The sequence below is a fragment of the Mytilus galloprovincialis genome, chromosome 3 (assembly GCF_965363235.1).
Source record: "Mytilus galloprovincialis chromosome 3, xbMytGall1.hap1.1, whole genome shotgun sequence".
Lineage (NCBI taxonomy): Eukaryota > Metazoa > Mollusca > Bivalvia > Mytilida > Mytilidae > Mytilus > Mytilus galloprovincialis.
In genome coordinates this window covers 94865144-94891712 of record NC_134840.1, presented here as the reverse complement: position 1 = coordinate 94891712, position 26569 = coordinate 94865144, and the positions used below count along the sequence as shown (strand labels likewise).

The window sequence follows — 26569 nt, the reverse complement described above, 5'->3', positions numbered from 1 at the left end:
ATCCCTCAATCCATAACCGAACTACCTCAACCCCAAACCCTAGTGATAATAAACAGCAGTATACCTGGTGAGACAGTATCTAGATGGTGTTGTATTACAGCAATGAATGCTATCCCTCCAACCATAATTACTCCAACCATTTGTAAATGAAAGTTTAACCAACTAGAAGCTGCTTGACCAGCAAACTGGGCTCTCTGGTTAATGTCTAGTCTAATTAAATTCTCTTTTCTAAATCTGTAACATAATTAATGTGATTGTTAGACCATAAGACTATTTAATAAAAGTGTAAATTAAAAATCAATGCATTAGGAATAAAATGTGTTGTACATTTTCATGTTGAATCATTCACAAGAACATGAAGATAGAAGTCAATTTTGAACATGAAGATAGAAGTCAATCTTATATCTATTCAAGAAACTTGTCCTTCAATTGTGCCTGAATATTATTCCACTATGGACAATTTAAAAGTGTTAATATGTAATACTTGTCAGTTCTTACAATATGTTAAAGCCTTTTTATCCTTTTCAATTATTGATTCTATCTATCTTTTATAAAAAAAAAATTCGTGATAGCAAATGTTGTGTGTGTGCATGTTACAATTTTTTCACATCAACTTGCTACAATGTACAGAAAGATGATTAGCTAATGAAAGAAAAGACATTGTTAATATTATTCCTAAATTACTGAAATTGGTGAAGATGTAAAATGATGTTCTACTAAACTGCTAATAAAATATGTTTGATGGAAATTATCTCCCTTTGACCACCATAGGGATATTTCTGTTCATTATCAGAACTGAGACAGCTATTCAGAAATTGAATGTATATTGTGAAATTTCTTTATTTTTTTTGTACTCTCTTTGGAAAGATAAAAGGTTCAAAATTGTTTAAATTGTTATCATTTTTACCTTTCTGTGGCCCTAAAAGCTCTGATTGTCACTAAGCCTGTGATAGTTTCCGAGAAGTGAGCATATATTGGTGACAAAGTGACACTTGCAATTCTCTTTAGCTCTCTGGATGTATGTCTGTAATATTGCTGAATAAAATAAAGAAAAAAAAAATCAAATACATTTTGATATGACATATCAACTTTCATCAACCATGTAACTATTAAGAAACAACATTTTTATATTCAAAACATTTAATTGGCAATTTTTTTTAACTCTAAGAATATTCATTAAAATTTTGATGTCATATTTCATAAGTTAACCCTTCAGTTCAGCAAATTTAGTTCAAGCTGTTGTAAAATCTTAGGGTTAGTTAAAATGAAGATCAAAGTTGCAAGCACACACTATTCACAATAATATATCAACCCATTTTAGGGTTGTTTTTTCAATACAATTATTCTTTTCAAGTCCTGGAACTGGAATAGGTCTACATCTACTATTTACATAGCAACAGACATGAACAGTTACCCATTATCAAAACTTAAAACTAACATGATGTTATTAAGGGGGATTTTTCTTTGAAAAAAATAAACATCAAACGTTACCCCTAATTTGTTGTACGTGTGGATTAAAATCAATTACATTTAATTTAAGGAGGTAGACCTAGGTTAAGGAAAATAACTCTTAAAATCATCAGTACGTTTTGCAACCATTTTCATAAATATATTCTAAGCTTCTAGGTTACATAGATTATTTCCAATCTGTTTCAGGTAAATGCTTAAAATACATTGATGATACTTGACTTTTATAAACGCATAACTGATTTAAAGAGTTATCTCCCTGAATCAAGGTCTACCCCCTGAATTGGCATAAGTATCCAGCATTTAAATAAATCTGCAGATTACTGTGGATTCGTTAATATTCATGGGATATCAATTTTTGTGGGTTTCGTGGGTACAGGTGAACCACGAATTCAAATGTTCAACAAATACCAACTTTTCAATAGACTTTGAATACAGAGATTGGCAAAACATTGATATCAAATATCCACGAAAATACAAGCTTTCAGCAATCCACGAAAATTGATACCCACGAAAATAAATAAATCCACAGAATGTCACAATTCAGACATTATTGTTTTTATTAGTCTAATTGTTTGTTTTTTATCATTAGGTTTTGCCTTTAATCTTTTCTTTCAGACATAACTGTACAAAATATTTAGTGTGGATTCACTGAAGTGGGTACCAATTTTCATGGATTAAATAAAACTTGCATCGTATTTGCCAAAGTCTGCATACAACCTTATAAAAAATTTGTATATCGTTAAATTCATGGTTGACCCTGCAAATCCACAAAAAGTTGGTATCCAACAATCAATATTGTATCCACAGTATCTCTTTACATACCTGAAGTTTAAGATAGATAAGTCCCAAAGGAACCAGTAGAATAGCAAACCATGGTAACCCATAACACTGGACAGCAATTGTACCCAAAATTCCATAGACATTGGCCAGGAATATGTTCAGTATGAATGGTAAGGAATCATCAATGCTGTATAAATCTGATGAAAATCTGTTGATAATTCGTCCGATGGGTGTTGTTTGGAAGAAAGAAATAGGAGCCTAAAATAAATATATATGTGTATACTTGCTTCTTATAGATTTACAATGGAAAAGAAACAAAATTGATATCAATTCATGACTCAAAATCACTAGGCTCACATGAGAAAAAAAAGCAAAGGAACAACACTTGTATTGCTGTTCTTCACCTTAAAGTTGCAATAAGGACTTTGACATGAAGTAAAAACTCTTGTTTCACTAAATGTTTAAGATGACTCTTTACATCTGTTTGAGCAGATTTGATTGCTAAATGTTGATCAAAATACCTCTGTACATTAAAGTCATACGAAACCTCAAATAAAAAAACAAATATGCATATGTTTTTTTAAAACTAAATGGATAGTTTTCATTATACAACTTATGTACATATACTTTTTTCTGAGGAAAATTCTTTAATTTGTCCAAATTAAGAAGAAGTTTACTTATTTTTAATTGCTTGCTGCCAGGAAGCAATTCGCCGACATATTTTCCGTATGCATAGTGACCTAAGCGTGACCCTCCTCGTTAAAATCCGGTGATAGCAATACGCATGAATCTGTCATTAAAATAAACAATTACCTGATTGTATATGTTAAACACGTGCTAAATACCCATGCTTTTTCTTGTTTATTTACTATAAGGTGACAATCGGTAAACTTCGGCTTGAAAACACGGCATTTAATGAGTAGCCATATTTGTTAAATCATAACAGACAGATAGAAAAAAAATTGACGAATATACGATATATTTGCGTAAAAAATGATAAAATCGTGCACAGAAGACTAAGTTTATGATATATACATGCATTGGTTCAAGAATTGGATGAACATTATTTTTCACCAGTCACTCGTTTCTTATGACTTTAAGGAAAACAGCTGCGTTGTAATATTTAAAAATTATAAAATAAATCTGGCATGGAAATCTAACCAATACTGTCTTAAATTTGCCAAAAAAAAAGTATTGCAAATCATTTATAAAGTTCTGAAGTACTTCAGTTTTATTCAGAAATTGTTTTCAACAGTCTCACAGTAATAATAACTAATAAAGTTTGCCATTATTTTTTTTTTTTCAGAAATATAAATGTATAATGTCAAGCCGAAACAATTACCTTCAAAATTGAATCAAGTATTTGTGTATGCATGATTCTAGCTGCACAAATTCCACCATAGGCAAACAAAAATGCCCTCATCAATGTAAACAAAGAATTACCAGCAGCCAGACATCCATACACGGTCAGATAGAAATGCAAGTTATCTTCTGCTTGTGTCAAATTCTTCCAACCCTCATGCAGAGATCTGAAATGAAAGTTTCTTAAGACTGAATATATATGTAAATATATAGATATGTAAATATATAAAAATGTAAATATGTAAATACGTAAATATATAAGTATGAAAATATGTAAATACATGTACTATTAAGAGGAATTTACTGATATATTTCATTTTAAGATGTACAGACCCAAAATGCAAGTTTGATATTCAAAGTATATTGCAAAATACTTCAGATGGTGGCTTAAATAACAGTTAGACTTTCCTGATCTTTCAACGTTATAAATATTTGGGTGAAGTTTTTGTGTCCTAGTTGCATGAATAATATGAAAAAAATATGTGACAGTACCAACTAACTACTCATCAACCATGTATAAAACTTATATAATACCTACCCAAATCCACTGTATACTTCATCCACAGGACTATCCTGACTATGTGAATGTGTCACCCAGTAGGACAACCACCAATCATTTATATTTCTGGATGCTGAAATAAATAAATATGTTCTCAATATTGCGGCAATATAATAATTGTAGAGACCAAAACAAACTTCAGAAGATATATAATATGACAACTTGCACATATAACCCATAATGTAAAGGTTTTTTGTTTTTGGTAAGAGACACAATGAAATAGAAATGCTGCTGTAGTATAAAACTAGACTGGGCAAAAAAGGGAGTGACCTAAATTGAGCCTTAAAACTAAAACATTAAAACATTTCTCATGCCTGATAATGGGTAGTTTAAAAACAATTTTTATGCCCCACCTACGATAGTAGAGGGGCATTATGTTTTCTGGTCTGTGCCTCCGTTCGTTCGTCCGTCCGTCTGTGCGTCCGTCTGTGCGTCCGTTCGCTTCAGGTTAAAGTTTTTGGTCAAGGTAGTTTTTGAAGAAGTTGAAGTTCAATCAACTTGAAACTTAGTACACATGTTCCCCATGATATGATCTTTCTAATTTTAATGCCAAATTATAGTTTTGACCCCAATTTCATGGTCCACTGAACATAGAAAATGATAGAGCGAAGTTCAGGTTAAAGTTTTTGGTCAAGGTAGTTTTTGATGAAGTTAAAGTTACATCAACTTGAAACTTAGTACACATGTTCCCTATGATATGATCTTTCTAATTATAATTCCAAATTATAATTTTGACCCCAATTTCACATTCCACTGAACATAGAAAATGATAGTGCAAGTGGGGCATCCGTGTACTATGGACACATTCTTGTTATTAATGATTTTACCACCATACCTTGCATAAGAAACAATGCTATCAATACTAGAGGAGCTAGACAGGTACCAACAGCAAACCAGTAGGATTTGTATACCAGTAATCTGACCACACCCTGTTCCTGTTCTTCTTCCTGTACCAAACCAGAATCCTCCATCTCAGTTTGCTCTACATCCTGGATCTCTGTCTCTGTGGTTTCCTCTTCATCCTGAAGCTCAATAGTACCAAGAACCTCAGATGGAGTTCCTGTAAAAGGATCAGAAGTACATTTTTTTGGATAGCAGTGTCAAATTTTTTTTATCTTTTTTTAATTATTCTCAAATTTCAACTCCATTGTCATTTCATGATATCATTCACTTTATGTATTATCTAACAAAATTTAATCAAAGGTAGCAACTTTTTTATGAAAAGTTGTTCTACATTATTGTTTGCTCTGTTTTAAGGCCATTTCATGTATGATGCTCTTAAATGTTTTATAGATATTGCTTCCAGAATCAGCATTCTATTGCATAAATAATTATAGATTATTGTAAGTCATCTCAATGAGATTGATTTTCTCACTTCAGCGGGTAAGGTGAAATGGAGAAAAAGCAATCGATTGAGATGACCAATGATAATCTGTCTATTGCTATTATACCTATATGAAGACGTTGTTAATTTCATTGACAAAAGCATGTTTGTCCTTAGTTTTTAGCAATAATTTGTCATATCACTGTACTGAGAAGGAAAATTATCAGTCAGTAAGATCAACATTGATCAGAGGAAAAATAGCGATAACAGTGGCTATTTCTGAATCATCTGTTGAGTGCATTGTTTTTCCACAATTATAAATTTCTAGTGTATACTTATACAAAATATCTTCTAAAAAGAGAGATACTCAAAAAACTCAACATTGAATATCTAGACAACTCTAGGTATTTAAAAATATAGGATATAATTTCTCAACAAAAATCCTCTTTCTGTAGCTTACCAATTTGGACTATAGTACCATCCTTGATCTCCATGACAACATCTGCATTGCTGAGGTATTTGGTATGATGAGTGCAAAGGATTCTGGTCTTATTCTTTAACAATCCCATAATGCATTTTGTATACAAGTGCTTAGCAACGTGAGCATCAACTGCAGCTAGTGGGTCATCCAGTAAGTAAACAGATTTGTCCTATAAAATAAGTGGATATACATACTTGATTATAATAATATGGAGGCTGTTGCTAACAAGTTACACTGTTTGGCAGTTTTATGACAAAAAATAAATACAAGTTTTTTTAAATTGTATGTAAATAGGACAGCAACTCAAAAACATAATAATTTAGTTTATTTTTCCCAAAAAGCAATGGAAAGTGCTTCTCAGTACATTAAAAAACGGAATTCAAAGCATCCTTCATCTGAAAAAGCCAAAGTAAAAGGCATGTTATTGTTAATAATATCTCACTTAAAATATCATTTATAAAGTTTGGATGGATCGATATCGTATCTTAATTTTTGTTATATTAATAATTGCTATAATTGCTACAATGTGAAAGTTTTGCTAACTGACTTCTTACTTTTCATTTTAATTTTCTCTTACAAAAGTAAGTTTTTGTTATTCAAACCCATACAGCCTAGCTTTTAATTAATCAGCCCGACATTTCCACCAAATAGATCTATTTGATATTTTGGAATTTGTGACTCTTGACATAAAAAATTACAACACTTAAACTATTAAAGTCATACAATAATAATTTCTCTTTTGTGAAGTCAGACACTTTCTCTTCAGATTTCAGACTTTTATGTGAATGTCTATGAAGTCGTCTTATGGTGGACAAATAGCAAAAAGTGTAAATAGGCTTGCTTTTTATACATATCTTCAAGTTACATAGCCATAGTTTCATTGTGGGGAAAAATCAGACTCTCTTCACAATCCCCTTTGTTCTCTGTCCTAAGTTAATACAAATTAAAGTTGATGAATGCTATATTTTCCTCATATATCAAAACAACCTACATTTTTTACCTCATATGATAAGAAGCAATGGCAAATGGTCCTTTATTTTTTTCCCCCTCATCTGATACAAAGCAGAGACTAATGACCTCTTTCTGTTTGTCCTCACTTGATATTTAGCCTGAGCCAATGATTAGTTTCTGTCTGTATATGATATTTAGACTTAGCCAATCAGGCAGTGTTTCTTTCTTTTTGTTCTCACCTGATACAAAGCTCTGGCCAATGAAAGTCTTGCTTTCTGTCCACCACTTAGAGTGACTCCATTCTCCCCTACTTCAGTCCTATCTGCAGCTGGTAATATCTGTAAAAATGACATGTTTAAGTTTAAACATATATTATTTGCAAAAATAGCAAAAGGGAAAATGAAGGGACTGGACACAAGTTACAACACCATAAGTGATGTCTTCTTCCTGTAAACATTATCCTGTCCCTAGTAAGTGCAAAATTGTGCTACCTTGGACTTTGCAGATTTATAACTGCCTACTGTTAGTTGTCTTATAGAAGGCAATTATATATAATCTACATGTATCACTAGTAATCTGTTCCAATTTAAGTAAAAGGGTAACATTTTTACCCTTACTGGAAGCAGATACAGGGTAACAAAGTAATATTATTGTATCTGATGGAAAGAAGCAGACTGAATGTTCATTTTTTATTTGTTCAGAGTGATTTCCCTTGATAAAAACCAGTATTTTTTTTCTGATATAGTCGGCATTTATTTGAAATCAAGAAAGATCTCTCAACTCTAGCTCCAAAATAAAAATAAATTGTTTTCATATTCATATTAGTGGAATAAAATTTATTAACTAATCAGAAAACAATTTGAAGTCATCTGAAGCAAGAGACATAAATGTATTCAACTTCCTGTCGGCAAAGTCAAGTTTTACTCAAACAAAGAACTTTATAAAATGATTTTAATACTGCTTTAAAATAGTTCACAAGCTATGCTAAATTTGTTATAAGCTAGTTCACAAGGTTAAGAGAGAAAGTCACCAGGTACCAAGCATTTTGTCAAAAATATGGAAAGTGTCAAAATCACTAATTAAGTTGAAAACCACTTAAAACGATTTGTATTGAGTCTTTTTAAAGAATTGGTAGTTCAGAGACCCCAATTTATTGTGTTGCTATGGAAACCGGTGAAGACTTAGACCTACAAAGTGTTATCAACACCCAATTCTCAGATTTCAATAAAAATATATAGTTTTATGTCGAAAATCAGTCCCATAAGTAATCTCAGTCTTTGAATATAATTTGCTTGATATTTAATAATGCTGATTTTAGCAAATAATAGTATATTTTTTTTATAATAAGCTTTTATTGATCTTTTTTGGTTGCATATTCAGTCAAATTGTATTAATATAAGATTATCTGATATGCCAATCTACAACAACTTCAAGTCTAGAAAATTATTCAAACATTTTTAGGGGAATTCAATGTATATAAATAAAAAATAAAATTGACTGGCAAATCATGGACCATGTAAAAAAAACCCATTCAATTTGGCAAATTATCCCATTTGGAGCCTCAGTAATTATCTCCCCTGACGGAGTTTTCTCTTGAGAGACAAGAACACTACACTTGCTATACTGAATGTGAATGGATTGTTGGTGGGAATTTCACTTGGGATAGCAGACGACAGGCAGACAAGCATGAATAGCAGAGGATAAACTACAAATGGTAATTAGAAGAAAAACACATACATTTTACTTGTTAAATGTACCACAAAATCTGATTATTAAAACTTTAGACTAAGACAAAAAAGGACAATATTCCAATCATGCAATAACAAAAAAAAATCAAACAAACAAACAAACCTAAAACTTTAAGTTATACTGCTAATATCACAGCCAATGGCACTGTTGCCAGCGTTGCACTTGTGTCTATCCATATGTAAATATGAAGTAAGGCCTGTATAGCCTGGTAAAGGCCATACTGTAACTTTTTCTTTTTTTGGGGGGGGTTTTAATTTCAAACGGAGACCATGAGACAAAGATGTTTGTTTGACCAGCCCAGAGATTAGTCCTATATTACCCTCCCTGACGTCCGACGGTTGTTTTTCCAGACAAGCTTCGTCTGGCAAAACAGCTGCCAGATGTTTGAATAATTATAATGCTAAAACAAAACTTAGACTCGATGATACAACATGCAGTGGCAAATTTCACAGGTAGGTTACCGTTAATTGAAACAAAATCATTTCTCAAAGAGAGGACTGGTTCCTTTAGGATAAGGGGAACCTTCTCCCATCTTCTCTTTGCTTTTTTTTTGTTGCATCAGATAGTCCTGGGTTTAGAGGTTGGTGGGGGGGGGAAAGCTTAAAAATGGGGGGAACCCCTGCTCAATTTTTTTGGCAAACTTTTGTATGTACTTCCTTAGTAACATAATTTTTATACAAATATATCAAATTATTATTTGGCAACTCTGACACATGAGTGCAAACCAAGATGCTGGACTAAAATTTTCTAAAAATTGAGCCTCTGGCTTAGTGACTCAAAAGTTAACATGGTTAAGGCTGCATGGAAAAGAAATTGTGGTATTATTGCAAATAAGACAACTCTCCACAATAGACCAAATGGCACAGAAATTAACTGCTATTGGTCACTGTACAGCCTTTAACAATGAGTAAAGCACATTACCTCATAGACGGCAATAAATGGCCCCGAAATCACAAATGTAGAACAATTCAAACAAGAAATCTGACGGCTGAATTAATGTACAAAAAAACGAATGAAAAATAAATGTGTAACACAGCAACTTTCTCAGCTACTATAGGCTAATATATACAAACTTGACCTGTACATGTAGACCTTGGGTAGTACACTATTGATAAAGTGACATTAACTTTTAGCTACAGTTATGTTAAGTTTTTGAGTGAAGGTCAATGTCTCAGTAAAATGTACTAGACATTCATGTACACAAAGGGTGGCATAAAAGAATAGATCACTTATGAGTTTGATATCATTTACATTCAATATTTTTTATCAGATATTTTTTTAATATCAATGTTCAAACCAGAACATATTAATAGTAAAAAAAAATATCCAATAAAAAACGTTATATAAATATACAATAATAGTGCATTGACTTGACATATCAACGATATAAGGATGAGGCTTAGAAACGGGGAAATGCGAGGCTGTGCCAAGCTATTTCCCCGTTTCGGGCCAAATCCTTATATCGTTGATATGTCAAGTCAATGCACTATTATTGTCTTTATACTGCAATCTAAAAAAAACATTTTCAATTGCTGTCTTATGCGTTAAGGTTATTTATTAAAAATTTGCCTCATAGCTAACCCTATCAGAAAACTATCAATTGTACATTCTTTGGTTTGACTATTCTCAATTTGGTAAAAACGACTGTTCTTACCTTAAGGTCATCTTGCAAAGCTACAGCATCAATAACAGCTTCATACTTTTGGTGATCAAACTCCTGTCCAAATAATATGTTATCCCTGATAGTGGCATGTTGTATCCATGGTTCCTGTGTTACTAAGGCAATATTATCTAAATTTTCGACATGTATATATCCACTGACATGTGACATCTCAGCCAGGATTGCACTAAATATTGAACTTTTACCAGATCCAACTTTACCCACAATTCCTACAAACTGTTCCTGAAAATAAAGAAGAGAAGGTATTTTCTTAATCTTATTTTCTTTCAATCTCCTACATTTTACATTAGAATGGAACTTAATTCAATAGAAAACCTATAAACCTGCTCTCTTTTTGTAATTACACTTAACTGATATTTGACTTAAATGACATTAAGGTGGTACCTAACACTACAGGAAGATAACTCTGTAAAATCAGCCTAACGTTTTAATAACGTTGTGTTGTAAAGGGAATATTAAGCTTCTCAATGATCAAAATTGGTGTTTGTCAATCTGCTATATAACCAGTGTAATTTTTCTGACAAAACGGTTGGTTCAAAATTTTTTAAATTTTTATATTTTTGTTAAAGTGTCAAAGTAAATGCTTTGACAAAATTTTAGGAAAATTAAACGAGCCAAATTAATTTTAGTGAAAGTGTTGGGTACCACCTTAAATTATCTCTGTATAAAATCAATAGAACAGGTATACCATTTTTTTTAAAACAAGCACCTATCTATAAATAAAACTACCTCTTCAATAATAAAGTTAAGATTCCTCAGCGTCAGTGTTCCAGGGTTTTCATTTGATGATTCAGTCCATGAAAAAACTCCATCCCTGACCTTGACTACTTCCTCTGGATTGTAAATATCTAAGAAATACAAATTAAAGACAAAGACAACAATTTCATAACAAAAACATGGTTATCATATTATTTTTATTTGTGCTCACAAACAATTCTATCACACATACATGTTTATTCATTTGAAAAGAAAGAAGTCCTCTAATTTACTAGTTACACCCCACTTCTATGATGCTATCAAAAAAGTTAATTTTTTAACTGATGAATCATTCAATTTCAAAATTTATCAATAAAAATCCCAAGGCATATTCTGCCTTTTGCTCCTAGAAAATTGTTTGTAGTTTAAAGTTGCACCTCTACAAACAGCATTCATCATATGTTAAGGAGGCTAGAAACATTTTTTTTTCATTAAAAATTTTATTTATTACTACATGTACTATTGAAAAAGCTGCAAATTATCTCCCTTTGGTGAAAAAATGCCATTTTTTTTTGCATTAAAATTGTAATAACTTTTTCTAACTCATCAGTGACCTATATTTTTATTATTTTTTTTCAAATAAACTGTACTCAAACTAATATATTGTAAATTTTAAGTGATTTCTGTAATTTAGTTCTTTTTTATTTCAGTATTACCTTTTTTTCTATTAGTTCAACAGAAAAAAGGTACATTAACAAAAATGCATGCTCTAAGGCAGATTGTGAGCTTAAATGAACAAAGACACCATATTTTTATTTTATTTTTCTATTACATGTAAGTATTGGATAAAGTTTATATACAGAAAAAAATGATTTATACACGCGAGCCTCCTCAATCCAAATAAATATAACTTTAAATGACACAACCTGCAAATGCACTTTATCATAACTATTTATAGAAACACTTACTTGTGTCGTTACTATAGTAGCTGTCCAAGTCAAGATCTTTCACAGAAACAAAAGCCTGAACTCTCTTCAGTGATACCCAGGATTCTACCAGACCATTTATTACCCAGGGAAAGGCATTCAATGGACTAATCAGCATTAAAAACAAAGACAAACTGGTGAAAACCTGCAAAAACAATAAAGTTACTTCCCTTGTAACAGATTTGTACAAAGTCAATCATTTTTGTTTTCTTTTATTTCTAGGCCATTTTTCTGTAATCTTTAAATTAACGAGTCCCATTATTCTTTAATCCTTATTTTTTGGCCTAATTTCCTCTTTTCTTTAATTTTGAGGTACATTTGGACCATTATTCTCTGTAAACCCAATCCAGAAACTCATAGACGTATTCACATTTGTATTCAAATTTTTCACCAGGTACTTCAAAGATTCCCAAAAAGTTTGCCTCTAAATTTTTATAATTTGATGTCATACATGTACTTATTAAAATGTTGTTGTCTATTGCAATGGTTATTTGAAGACATATCTATAGTCATTCAGAAACAAAATTCAGCTAAATATCAAAAGCTAATATAAGTTTATTCAGTGGTAAGTTCATGTCATTTAATTTTTTACGATAAAATAGTAAATATTTTACTAATCAGCTTATAACAATGAAGGAAATGCTAGCTGAATCACATTACAAGTACTCATTGTATAAATATAAAAATGATATTACTTGGTTGAAACATGTTAAATCCATTCTTGATGAATCTGGTTTATCATTTGTGTGGGATACCCAATATTTTGTAAATAATACATGGCTATATACTATTGTTAAACAAATTTTGCTGATCAATTTAAACAGAAATGGAATACTAACGTGCAAGAATCGCCAAAAGCTATAAACTACCGTATGTATAAAGAAAACTGTGAATTTGAATATTATTTTAAAAATTTAGATGATAGAAATATTATTACATTATGTAGATTGAGAACAGGAAATCATAGATTTCCTATTGAGACTGGTAGATGGCAAAATGTTGCAAGAGAAAATAGAAAATGCTTACTTTGTAATTCTGGCGACATCGGAGATGAATTTCATTATATTTTTATGTGTGCTGTATTCAATGATGATCGTAAAAAGTTTTTGAGAAACAAATATAGAAATCAACCAAATGCATTGAAATTTAATGAACTGATGAATAGTAAAAATCTTTCTGATCTTAATAACTTGTGCAAATTTATAAGACTTGTAAATATTCATTTAGGCTCTCCTGGGTAATTCATGTACTTGATACCATTTAGTTTAATATGTATACCGTAATATATGATATGTACCTCCCTCTTGCTTTCGTATAATTTTTGTATGTCTGTACATATACATGTACACTATGTAGTTATTGTGTGTATCTCTATACCATTGTAATTTGGTTTGTTGAGAAATAAAGATATATACTGCAATTTATGTCCCCTGACCCAGTTGTTTGTGTGTTTGCAATTAGTAAAATTCCATAACTCATTAATTTCCTATCAGAAATTTATAAAAAAGATAAAATAAAGGGAGGACATTTCAACAGACATAAACTACTAATCTTAAAATATTCATGAAAACTGCTCTAAGAACTTCTGAATTATTGTCTGAAAACAGGAAAATCCTACTTTTTAAAAGAAAAAAAGCCCACAACTCGGAAGCTCTGGACTAGTTTATGTCAGAGCTTGGACAAATGGGTGGAACTGCCCTACCTTTGCTGCTGTTAGTTCATGTCCAAGTAGTGAGTATGTAGTAAATGTTATAATTGATATCAGCACAGGAGTAGTGGCCCAGAAATAAACACAAAGAGCATCTAAGTATTTTCTTCCTTTCAAACTTTTTAATTCAGCATGTCTCAGCTCTTCTATCTTTGTTTTGAAATGGTCCTCCCATGCATAAAACTTTACAACTTTTATACCATAAAGTATTTCGTTCATCATCTGTTAAATATACAAATATTATGATATGGTATGAGTTTATATATTTGGTAAATTCAGATATTTTTTAATGCATTTATTATTATCCCCAATTGTTAAACAGTTATCAATTATTTTGATTTCAGGAAATGCTTAATTACTTACTGCCCATGTGCACCCATTGGTATCGGGCAGTAAGGAAGATTTACTATTTTTGTTGGTCGTTGACAGTTTTCTGAAGTGTGCCCAATGTCTGTTGATGTTAACAAGTCTCTTAACATCTAATATTCTATTCCAAGTCATTTTGGGTCTTCTTTTCAGGAAATGCAGTATACAAATACATTTGTAATTCAGTCAAAAGTTTGAATGCAAATTTTGTTTTTACATCTACTATCCAATAGCATTTTTTTCAATAATAAATTATATGATAAAAATTTCACAATTATTTTTTTTTCTTTTATAAAACTAATTCCTATTTAATTGCATAATTTTATTCATTGGGTATCAATATTATTTTTCTTCTTGTACATGTTCATTTTGTACACAAGACAATATGAATATACTTGTCATGCTTGTAGAACAATTGGAATAAATCAATAAATTTAAAGAATATGGATTAATTGCTGCTGTTCATTCTGATAATTTCAAAAAAAAGTCTTTACTGGTAACCATGTAACCAGGAACTTTAGATCTCACACTTAGCCATGCTTTGCAGTAAGATAAAGCCTGGTAGGGATCAGACATTTCTGGCTTCAAAATTGACACATGTGGTACTTAACCATCTTGACTGTTTTCTGGTCTAAGAATGGACAGACTACTACTTGTGACTAGTTTCACAAAAAAAAATCTTACAACTTAAGTTGAACATAGGTTTACCAATAGTTCATGACTTCACAATAAAATTGAGTCTTAACTTTTTGTGGCCCCAAAATGTTCAGTATCAGGTACTTAACTTACCTTGACCCTGTTGTCTTTTTGTGCCATCATGTCTGTACTAAGCTCTCCGATCTTGTTAGCTATCCATCTATTTATAGGAATAAGTATCAAGGCAAATCCAAGTCCGGCTAAAAAAGCCAATCCCACTTGTTGATATAATAGAAACAAAGATACACCAATCTGGAATGGTAAGCTCCATACCGCATGAAAACTTGGACAGAAATTGATTATCCGGTCACTGTCTGTGCTCATGAAGTTAACAATTTCGCCAGAACTAAAGTTTGATGCAGATACACTGCTAACTGTCAAAGACTTTCGATAAATTGTGGTTATTATGGCAGTCCTGATTTTAAAGGCTACAACCTTGACATTATAATCAAACTGTGTTGATAAGAATGATCCAATAAGAGTTGCTATTAATAAACAGGAAGCATAAATATATCCATAATATTGTGGGTCTTTTTTCTCCTCAATGAATGTGACCAGAAAATTTAGTAGTATAGGGCCAGCAAATCCTGCCCCATCAGCCAGTAGCTTAAGAATTCCTAATGAGTAATACTCAACACCAAATGCTTGATGCAAAGCTCTCACTAATGTTCTGTTCTGTTTTGGCGAGTGAATTTGGACTTCTGGTACGTCTGATGAACTGCTTGATGAATTAACAGTCTCCTTTGATTTAAGACAAATATCAAATAAAGCGTTCACTTTTACAGTATTTAACCTTCCTGGCAGTAAAAAAATATCATCTGCTGACCTAATTTGTTGCTTTGAACCTTTCAACATTAATTTTCTAACCCAATAAAATGTAAGTCTAGAAAAACATGAGGCTCCTCTCTCTGCTTGAGTAATCTCCCTTTCTTCTACTGGTATAGAACCATATGAATGATAATTCTGAGCAAAATTCATAGTTTCTGATGGTGAAACATTGATGGTACCATGTAATAATCCAGTTTCTAATTCACGTTGACCTCTACATGTCAAGGTCAGTAAGTACAAGATATGACCTCCAAATGTTACAAAAATACAGTAAGATTCCATCAAATGTCGTTTTTGCAATGTATTTAAAATGGCAGTATACAACTCAAAGCATACTGATACAAATAACATTAAATAAACAACAATATTTACAACATGTCCTCGATATGATTCCCAAAACATGTACTTCAATCGGTAAATATACACTGATTGTAAACACCAACATAAAGTCAGAACACACAAATCTAATATGTCGACAGCACTAAGCTTTACATGATTTACAAAGTAATTGACAGTCACTTGCACAATTGGCAGGATCGTGAGACATACCGTTATAAATAATCTCAATCTGACGTTATTTGGTAACGAGACAGAATCGTAAAATAATACCCTCCTGGTCTGAGCTATATGGAATGTTGTCACTAATATCAGTATCACATGGATTGGAAGGACTATCACAACATGTTCAAAACAATGACCAAAATCTCCATGACTCCATGCTGTCATGTTGTCATGGTGACCACAAAGTGATTTCCAATACGTTTCCTCTCCCATCTTGTATGGTGTTTGACCTTCACTTTGTGTAGAAACTGGTTAAGATGATTTTCAACATTATCAACCTAAAAAAAATATATCACTAAATGATGTTTATAGAAAAGGCTAACTTTTAAGATAGCAACTAACAAAAAATTAATGTTTTTTTTTTTCAAATATAAACAGCTAATGATAACATATTGAATGAAAAAGCCTATCTAGATTCAGTTCAAGGCCATCACCTAACATGACCTGGTAATCCTAGACAATACAGATGTTGGCTCTGATAATTTTAGCAACATAATTAGTCACTGAATCATTAGTATTCTATATTTAAAACTACAATAAAATTAAATCACTTAATCTAGTGATAAATTTGTGCTACTTAAATAGGTGATTATTAAAGAAAGGCAACTCTTACTTTCAACCTTTATGAACATAATGTTACTTAAATCAGTGATTTAGAAAATCACTCATTTAAGTAAGTCCCCTTACTGATAATGCAATGACTTTATGAACAAAACTTTAATGCTTGTGCTTTAAGCCAAACTATTAAGCTTTATAACACATAATGCTCCTTGAAACAAAAAGATAGTCAACATAATTTTGTGGGACTGATTGGCTGATGGTCTAAATAGTTCATCTAGCATATTCTATTATTGCTAGGCTGTGCTGTTTTACATTACCTATATCATGTGCATTTGATTCACATCCTTAATGACTAAAATTGTCAGTGTTCCTGCAGAGTATGGTTGGGGCACTCTGGCTTCCTCTGTCAATAAAAAGTGTCAGATGGCTACAACATATTTAATAATGCTGAATGTTGTGTTAAACACCATTGCAAAATCAATCAATCAATCTAGATAATTTCCATCATAATATAAAGTAACATACTTGTAGACATCAGTAGAGGCTCTAAATGTTTCTAATTTTAAAATTAACAGAAAATCTACCTACAGTCAGACGGTTTATCTCCTGAACTTCTCCGTTTGTACCAATTTCTCACCATAGTCTATTTTCCTGTAAAAATGGGCACAAGAGAGTAAATAATTGTTTAATTATATTATTTTTAGTGTCAAGATAATATGATCTGATGCTTTAGCTGCTTTATTAATTATAAAATTACATTTTTTGCAGAAAACAGTACATGCAGTATGGAAGTTTTAAAGTTGACATTTAGTTATATAAAAAAAAGTGTACCTTACATGTATATTAGCAAGAAAGTTATTTGTCATAAAATTACAAGAAAATCTGAATACTGAAAGCAAAGCCTAGAAACAGATTACCCTGCCCCTAGCAAAACCAATAATTTGCTAAGGGACACCCCAAAACACTTCAGATGAAGAAATGAAATAGGAGGTTCAAAAGTAACATTATGTAAGTAATATTCAGTGAAAGTTTAACAAAATTCTGACAAGTTGTTCATGCAGGAGCGGTTGCAGATACATGAAATGAGACAAATCACTTAGATACACTGAGCTTGTCCAAATAATTATGACATCTTGGGAGGCTACTTTAAATTATTGCTTTGACGCCTTCCAGCCACGTCAAAGAAAAAAATATAATAGCCTTTCAAACATGTCAAATCGTCATAATTATTTGGACTAAGACACAGCATGATTAAGAAACCAAGGGTTATTCTGCAATTCAAATAAAAAGTTATCATCAGTGAAAATCAATAGTTAAATTGGGCATATACCATGCAATACATAAAAACTGACCATCACAATATATAGCCAATCCTTCACGTAAATGGCTGTGTATAGCTCAAATGAGCTGTAGTTACTATAATGAGCTATGATTATCTCCCTTTAATATTTTAAAATGAATCATTGAATGAGTAGTTCTTGGTACAATGTATGAATTTAATGCATAATTAATTATAATTTCAATTTATATCTATAAATCTTCAATACTGTGCAAGCGAAAATGAGTTAAATTGCATATTACTTAAAACTCTGATTATTTTAACGTAAACATTGTCAGAGAATGAGATTTGAATAAACCCAATGCAGCTTTTAAATGTTACCGATCAAGAAACTAATGGCTGTTGTTGCTAAAACTACTTTTTCTCAGCCGGTGTCAGGAATCAGGTCATATTGTGGAGAAAGTGAAAGTAGGACGTCATTGAAGCGCATTTGTGACCACGATTAGGTTTAGCGGGTATGACACAATGCTAACATGACCCAAACGCGGACCACAAAAAAACGCGGGTAATTTTGTGTCACGCCTGTTTTATTTTTCTTTTGCCTTGCGTCAGATCAAAATTTGTATAATTCACAGTCAGCCAGGCAGTAAAAAATTGACACCTATTGCAAGCTATTTTATCGTATAATTCCATTTTCAATATATCGTTAATAAGATACTGATCTTATCAAAAAACGGCACACGTATGATATATCTCATAAAATAATTATCATGGATATATCCCCCCTCCCCCTAAATCTTGTAAACTGAAATTATCTGACACTTAGGAATCTGATAAAAAAAAATCTAATATAAGATATGTTTTGGATCCATTATGAAAATCTTATTAAAATTACGATATGAGTCATTCCCAAAAAATGGGTACAATTCGAATGTAGACACTGTTAAAAAATAAATTTCAACTGAGCAGAGAGAGAGTGTTGTTTTCTTCTGTGTCTATATCTAGTCTGTCATTATTTTAATTTTTACTTACACCATTTAAGTTGTTTTCTAGTTTTAGTATTTTTTGTAAGACAAGGTTAGTATGAACGTATCGGAGGTTAGTGTTGTATGAAGTCATCTTAAAAATTGCATTAGAGAAAAACACAAGATTTAAATCCAGGCTCATGTGAAATGGGTTACATTTACCACCATAGCAAACTGATTTATACGTATTATTCTGTATATATTGAAAGCAAATACCAATTTTAAGGTCTGAATTAATATAGTGTTTAAAAAATAATTCAAATAAGTAGTTTTCACAACTTGTTTAGTAATAAATTTAAACTAATGAAATGTTATGCTGTATAATATTTTATTTTCATAATACAGCTTTCCAGGAAAAACCCTATTATTTATGTTTTGAATCACTTGTATGTATTTTTTATGCTTGTATTAATCCACACCCCCATCTTTGTTACGGAGGTTGATATCAAACCAGTATCTGAATGCTGATACATAGTAACACTTAACTCTTTAATGCTAGCTTTTCTAAACAATTTATTGACATTACAAACTAAAAAACTGTTTTCTATCAAGTTATATGTTCCTTTTAGTCAAATGGACTTGTTCTTGTCAAAATCTCCGTAACGATTCATGAACTTTCACTCAAAAATATGTTTTACCTAAACCGAATACTGTTCAACTTAATTTTATTAGCTCTATACAGATAATGTCATCTTCCTTCACACCATAATGTATGTATTATACTCAACTATGAAGTTTTAGAGTCAAAATAGTTGCATTTCGAAAATTTCTATCCTCTGTAACGACATTTAAAACCTCCATAACGGACAATTCCAGTTCTTACCAACAGCAAACATATAAATGAATGTAAATATTGGAATTAAATGACAAACAAGACAACAGAATTAAACATTTTTCTTAGTAAATCGTTATCTAAAAAGAGTAAAGTCCTGTTAGAGAAAAAAAAACTTTTTTTCCTTAAATTTCTATCCTCCGTAACATAAATCAATGATGTCGTCTATGATTGACATCAACTTTTGATTTTTATTAGTGATAATTGATGAACTGATTTGGTATCTATAACAATGTACAAGAATTTCAATTGGTATGATCGTGTTTACATGCATCTTTAGATTTTTTTTATTTGTATAACCTCCGTTACATTGATGAGTCCTAAATAATCTTGTAAATGTTTGCCATAAACCGCTGTTAAAGTTATGATTGTCGTCGTAATTACACAAGTTGTGTTGTAGACTATTTTAAATCTGAGAAAATGGCTGATATAACGTTTATTAAACGTTATAATGTTGCTCACATAATAGGGAAAAAACAAGTTAACCTACCTTTCTCAAAACAACATTTTTTTCTCAAAATCTGTATTTTGTTTGTCTGTTTTCTTTATAACAAATGATGTCTGCTACACTGAAAAATGACTTTCGGTAGTGTCGGCAGCCGCTGATACTGATAAAAAATTCTGACAACTTAACTGTAAATAACTGCGTCACGGAGGTTATTTAAACGGAGGTTAGTTTTATTTACATTATACATGGAAATATGTAACAATATTGTTGAGTTGCTTTCTCAAAACTGATTATTGAGAAGCTTTATGGGTGCTTTCAATGAAATAATCATCATTTTGATTTGTTCTTGGTTAGTGCGTTCCAAAATACGCGTTACGTAGGTTGGATTCTTATATGCGACAATCGAAAAAAAAAGAGAAAGAGAAGATTTTTTTTTATTTTCGTTTCATTGCAATAAAAGTTAAAGGCAGGATTTTAAAATTTGATGTATCAACTTTGCTTGAAGTCACTTTGGGCATGATTTCCAATCATATAAATAGGTTTTGACTGTACCTAAAGATACGTTACGGTAGGTTATACGTTTATCGGCGACATTGGTTTAATGGGTTAATCAAAGTGTATATTATAACTTTTGATTCTAAAATATTTTTGTGGATAAAAATCAATATAGTGTCAAATAAAAAAAGCAAATCTAATCATGATTTAGATGAAATAAAGTATTTTAATTCACACCGATATTAGGAGTTTTTCTTGGCGACATTCGGAATTCGTGTGATTTCCGTATATTGAATAGAAAATCACACAAATATATTTACGATATACATCACAAAAGAATATAATTTTATTTTAGTATACATATTAATCACTTAGAACACGAAAAAGATTATCTGTGACATATGTTAAGCTTGCATTTTGTGGTTATTTGCCGGCGACACTGAAATTTTGTAATTGTACCCATTTTTTGGGAATGACTGATATATGATACAGTAAATAAGATATCTTTAAAATTATACGGCAAGATATATATCTCTTCTGCCGGTAAAAACGAAATCTTTGAAAAAATATGTGATATTTTATAAACTATATAAGAAATCTAATTTATTACAGCTTTTACATTAATGCTAGCAAGATAAATCTTTGTTTGGCTTGCTTGCTTTGTTTGTATCAGTGTTTGCTCAAGCATGGTAATTAACACAGGCGGGGCTTCAGCTTGTATACATCATACTTAGATTTGAATAATGAAGATGAATATTTTGTCTTGAAAATGTACAAAACAAGAGTATTTGATACATCATCTCGCTTCAGACTCTATCATTTTATATAGCAAAGCTACAGGTTGACTTTATAACATAAAAAAAATCACAGTACTAAAAGATGAAATATAGGGGTCAAGTGAAATACCTATCTAATGGAGCACAAAATCAGAGTAGGTGTGTTCGAATAGCTATTTTACTAAAAGTGCTTAACGACAGTCTTTAAGTTAGATCTCTGAAAAAAAAATTGTCTTCCGTTTCTAAGATTGTGAAAATGAACTGGCGTAATAGGAAGATAATTTCGACGAAGAGTAGAATCCTGTCTGTATTGTATATTTACAGGTAAGGAAACATGTGCGAATATGTGTCATGTGTCACCTCCAACATAACGTCCAATAAAATTTAAGTATGATGTATACAAGCTGAAGCCCCGCCTATCTTAATTACCATGCTTGAGCAAACATTGATACAAACAAAGCAAGCAAGCCAAACAAAGATTTGTCTTGCTAGCATTAATGTAAAAATGATATCTTATAAACTGTATAAGTTTGAAAAGATTTCTTATTCAATATATTAAGTTCATTAAGATATCTTGTATCTGTCCGTGAATATTTTTCATACCTTAGACCAAATTACGATTTTACTGTTCAAATCCTTCAGACCACCCGACAAAACCTATTTCATATGCATGGTAAACTATAAAGCCAAAACAAAAGTGCATGTGCAACTGAGGTGTACTCCTATCCAAGTGAAAGGATTCGCCGACATTTTGAAGAGGGCAACATATAATAATCATGATGATATCTCCACGAAAAAATCTTAATTGTTTGTTCACAAAGAAGTTACTTCAGCTCTATTCTATTACACATTCATATAGTGGCAAAATAAAATTTATCTTACTGATTTCAACCAATATGTCCTCGGGTATTTTTGTTTGTTTCAAAGATACTGGTAATTCGCCTGATATATATAACACTAGAACACACCCGCGAAATCGCGGGCATATACAACTTGTGAACTGTTGTAGGATGATTTTTTGTAAAAGATATTATGTATGGAGAATTTCATAAAAGGTATCAAAAGCCCCTCCCCTTTTTCCAAAGTCCGATATTCGTTTCCTTTCTGTTAAATTCAATTATGTTCGTGTGTCTTTATAGTTATTCTTCTCCTGTGCTACAATGCTTCTTTTGGTAAAAGTCAAATCAAATTAAAAATTTGCACCATTTCAAATATGAAATAAATGTAACTGCTTATATATAGACCATTATTAGTCTAATAAAATAGGCTTCTTGGACAATCCACCAGTGCTTTTTCTTTTGAGAGCCTTATTAATATGTCAATGGTAGAATATGAATCATGTATCATTGAAAATGACTATAAGACCGACTTAGGCTAATTTGGTGGGTGGTCGGAGGGGTCCTGATCCCGAAATTCCGGGCTCAAAACCGTGAAATCCCGAAATGCAGAATTTAAAAAAAATCATATCCCGAAATCCCGAAATCGAAAAATGTATTCCCGGATCCCCTGAGGATCAATCCCCAAATCCCGAGCTTAAAAACACCCGATCCCGACGCCCCGAAAATGGTCCTGCTACCCTCTAATCTCTACCTCACTTTCATTTTGGCCAAATCACTATTTTCCCTTTCAACAATAATTTTTTGTGCCCCATTTGTTCGGTCGTCCGTCCGTCTGTCCCGCTTCAGGTTTAAGTTTTTGGTCGAGGTAGTTTTAGATGAAGTTGAGCATATGCAACTATTAAACGAGTTTTGATTAAAGTATAAATGACTGGGCATCTAGTAATATGCAAGTGGTATGACCCCTTAAATAGTAAAAAAATCAAAGAAAACAGTAGACAGAATACAGAGTCTCTATATATTAAAGTAGTATAAATTAATCGTAGTTTACATGTAGATAAACACGAAAAATAATTGTCCTCTATAAGGAGGTATGATAGTTGTGGTTCTTGCGATCTAAACACCATGATATAGAGAACGCTCTGATTGGCTTATTTATTTTTCATTTTTGTTATCTATCATACGATTGGTTGTATTTGTGCATGTTTCAAACCGGAAGTCTTATATATGACTAAAAGTCAGTCCGATGACGGAATCATATCCGGACTTCTTTTTTGTCGTTTTTCTCCCAAATAACTCAATTGTGATAATCATAAGAATGGATGACAAATGCGACTAATCATGTTATCTATAGGACACAGAGGCATGATGATTGATTTATTGTGTGAAGGAAGAGAAGCGACACACAAAATCAGGTCTTCTCGTTTAAAAGTATAGAAAAGAATAAATGATATGTTTGAAATGAAATGTGATATATGTGGTTTGTAAAGCTTCAGCAACAACAACAAAACGATATCAAAATATTTCAGAAAACTGTACCCTACAGGGGAAGATTCGAGCAGGGTCGTGTATGGCTGGATTTACAAAGCATGCGAAAGATACAAGAGGGACAAGTCAAATTCATAGATTGAAAATAAATGGACAACGCCATGGCTACACACTAAACAGACAAACAAACAAATAATAGTACACAAGACACAACATAGAAAACTAAAGACTAAGAAAATAATGAAGTATCTAAAAAGAATATTTCGCTACGTTTACCTACAAAACACGCCCCTGTCCTTTTATTGATTATGTACCAAGACCCGCTTACTAGATGCCCAGTCATTTATACTTTAATCAAAATTATAAAAATATGAGTTTACCCTTTACCAAGAATGTTGCCGTTAAATGCAAAACAACCTTCAAGTTCCTATCATATTAATTAAACAAATCCTTAATAAACAATCTACTGATATCGAACAAACAAGGACACCCTCGTTCTGATAAATTTGCCTTATTCCATTATTTGCCAAATTTCCTTATTTCCATAGTGAGTACAATGATACGACCTGTTGGTGGTATCGCTACTTCTCAATTCGAACAAAGCTTCTTTTTCTTCTTCGTTTGGTTGATGGCTGTTGAATTTCCAATGTTCGCGCACCCCGTATGGCATCTATTGCAAGACCTACATAATGCATTTATTGTTAAATTGTTCTCGTTATAAAAATGCAAGAACTTTTTGCCACTGGACGCTAAGAAACCAACTATCAATCAAAAGTTATGCCCGCAAATATAACATTCATATTCAGGGCGATAACATGTTAGCTTCGAACTGGACATGTACGCATAGAGTCTGTGTTTTTCTTGGTTTAATCAAGGCGACTTTCAGACCCTCCTCCAAGGCCGTCTTGTATATAATATACTTTTCAAAAAGTTTAAGGTATAATGTATAGCACAGAGAATGTTGCACAAAACAGAATCCAATGCATGTGATTTTTGTTACATTTTCAAGCCTTTTTCTTGCATACGCTAAATTATGAATATCGTCGAACGAAAATATACGATGAACAAAAATTACATATATAAGTAAAGAAAAAGAGATCGACAGAAAATAAGCATGTAGCGTTGTGATACTGCAAGGCCCAATTTGCGTAAGACTAAGCAATACGAACCCCACCAAAATAATGGGGATGATCTTAGATGCTCCGGAAGGGTAAGCAGATCCTGCTCCACATGTGGCATCCGTCGTGTTGCTTATGTTATTACAAATCTGGTAAATAGTCTAATTCGGTATATCACATTCGCCAAGTTAAACCAACTCGTGATGGCGTCCGTAAAATTTACGAAGGGATGATTTCAACTTCACCATTTGGAACTCTTTGTTTGATAGCTTCCTTGTGATCAGCAATCCTCTATCAAGGAAATACTGATAAGAAATACAAGCCCGGAAATATCGTATCAATTGGGAGATATATACTCCGTATGCAGGCGCTGCTGGGATGTTGCTACATTGAAATGGAAAGTTCACAATTGGGAGGCTGAAATTATCTCTATTGTCGTAAAGTTTTGTTTCCAACCGACCCTTATTGTTAATTTCTAGATTTAAGTCAAGATATGAGGCAGACTTAACTATATCTGTAGTATCCTTTATCCCTAGTTCGATGGGATAGAATCGTTAAACATAGTCACCAAATTTTGTATTATTTAGTGAGAGGACATCAGCTATATAGCGGAACTTAAAGTTAAAGGACATTGCTAACTTCTTATCTTTCTTCCTAAGAAGTTCCTGTGTGAAGTCAGCCTCATAATAATAAAGAAACAAGTAGACAAAAAGAGGGGCAAAATTGGTTCCCATTGGAATTCCGACTGTCTGTTGAAAAACACGTCTTCAAAACGTAACAAATATGTTGTCAATCAAGAAATCAAGCATCTTAAAACACTTATAACAAAGTAACGAAGACCTTAAAATCTACTTATGTATACAGATGAAACAGAAACGACTCTTTTCCAATACGTCTTTTTGACAATTTACTAGAAGTTAACACCTTTTTTCATGAGAAGTTAGCTGTGTATATTAATATACGTTTGATTCTACCTATTTTTTGTAGAAATTTAGTTCATGTTGTATCCTAGAATATATTACACAGTAACACTTTTGCAAATATTGAATGTTTATGAGCGTGTTTGGTGGTCTGGATAGGGTTTACAAAATGAACAATAGGCTATAAGGCCGTTAGTTTTCTCGTTTGAATTGTTTTACATTGTCTTATCGGGGCCTTTTATAGCTGACTATGCAGTATGGGCTTTGTTCATTGTTGAAGTCCGTACGGTGACCTATAGTTGTTAATGTCTGTGTCATTTTGGTCTTTTGTGGATAGTTGTCTCATTGGCAATCACACCACATCTTCTTTTTTATATAAACAAATGAAAATGGAAAAGAAATAAAGAGGAGAAAAAAATTGGCAAAACAAAAAGAGAAAAGAGAGATCAACATGTCAAATAATTAAAACTACAAACAAATTTTAGAACTCTGATGTCGTTATAAAGTGTAATTAAATCAGAGTTCTATATTCTAATTAGATTGTAAACAAGAGAATGTGGGCTAATATAAGAAATACAGAAATTAAACCAGTC

General features: G+C 31.8%; 1 protein-coding gene across 4 annotated transcripts in view; it reads right to left on the bottom strand.

Annotated features, from left to right (window-relative positions):
• LOC143069448 (ATP-binding cassette sub-family C member 10-like) overlaps positions 1–18534 on the bottom strand; it is a 153375-nt gene extending 134841 nt beyond the window's left edge. Inside the window, exons 1-16 of one of the 4 annotated variants that reach the window (XM_076244087.1) lie at positions 18420–18533; positions 17348–17410; positions 17077–17162; positions 14903–16476; positions 13742–13969; positions 12022–12184; positions 11087–11205; positions 10331–10579; positions 7167–7265; positions 5956–6145; positions 5007–5231; positions 4151–4244; positions 3593–3779; positions 2293–2508; positions 908–1035; positions 65–234 (exon numbers count right to left, since the gene is read on the bottom strand). In XM_076244087.1, the coding sequence (XP_076100202.1) occupies positions 65–234; positions 908–1035; positions 2293–2508; positions 3593–3779; positions 4151–4244; positions 5007–5231; positions 5956–6145; positions 7167–7265; positions 10331–10579; positions 11087–11205; positions 12022–12184; positions 13742–13969; positions 14903–16411 (3577 nt within the window). In that variant the 5' untranslated portion in view covers positions 16412–16476; positions 17077–17162; positions 17348–17410; positions 18420–18533. Of the gene's footprint in view, positions 1–64; positions 235–907; positions 1036–2292; positions 2509–3592; positions 3780–4150; positions 4245–5006; positions 5232–5955; positions 6146–7166; positions 7266–10330; positions 10580–11086; positions 11206–12021; positions 12185–13741; positions 13970–14902; positions 16477–17076; positions 17163–17343; positions 17411–18419 lie in introns of all 4 variants that reach the window. The other 3 variants (XM_076244088.1, XM_076244086.1, XM_076244085.1) reach the window with 3 other exon arrangements.
• Positions 18535–26569: the final 8035 nt, after the last annotated feature.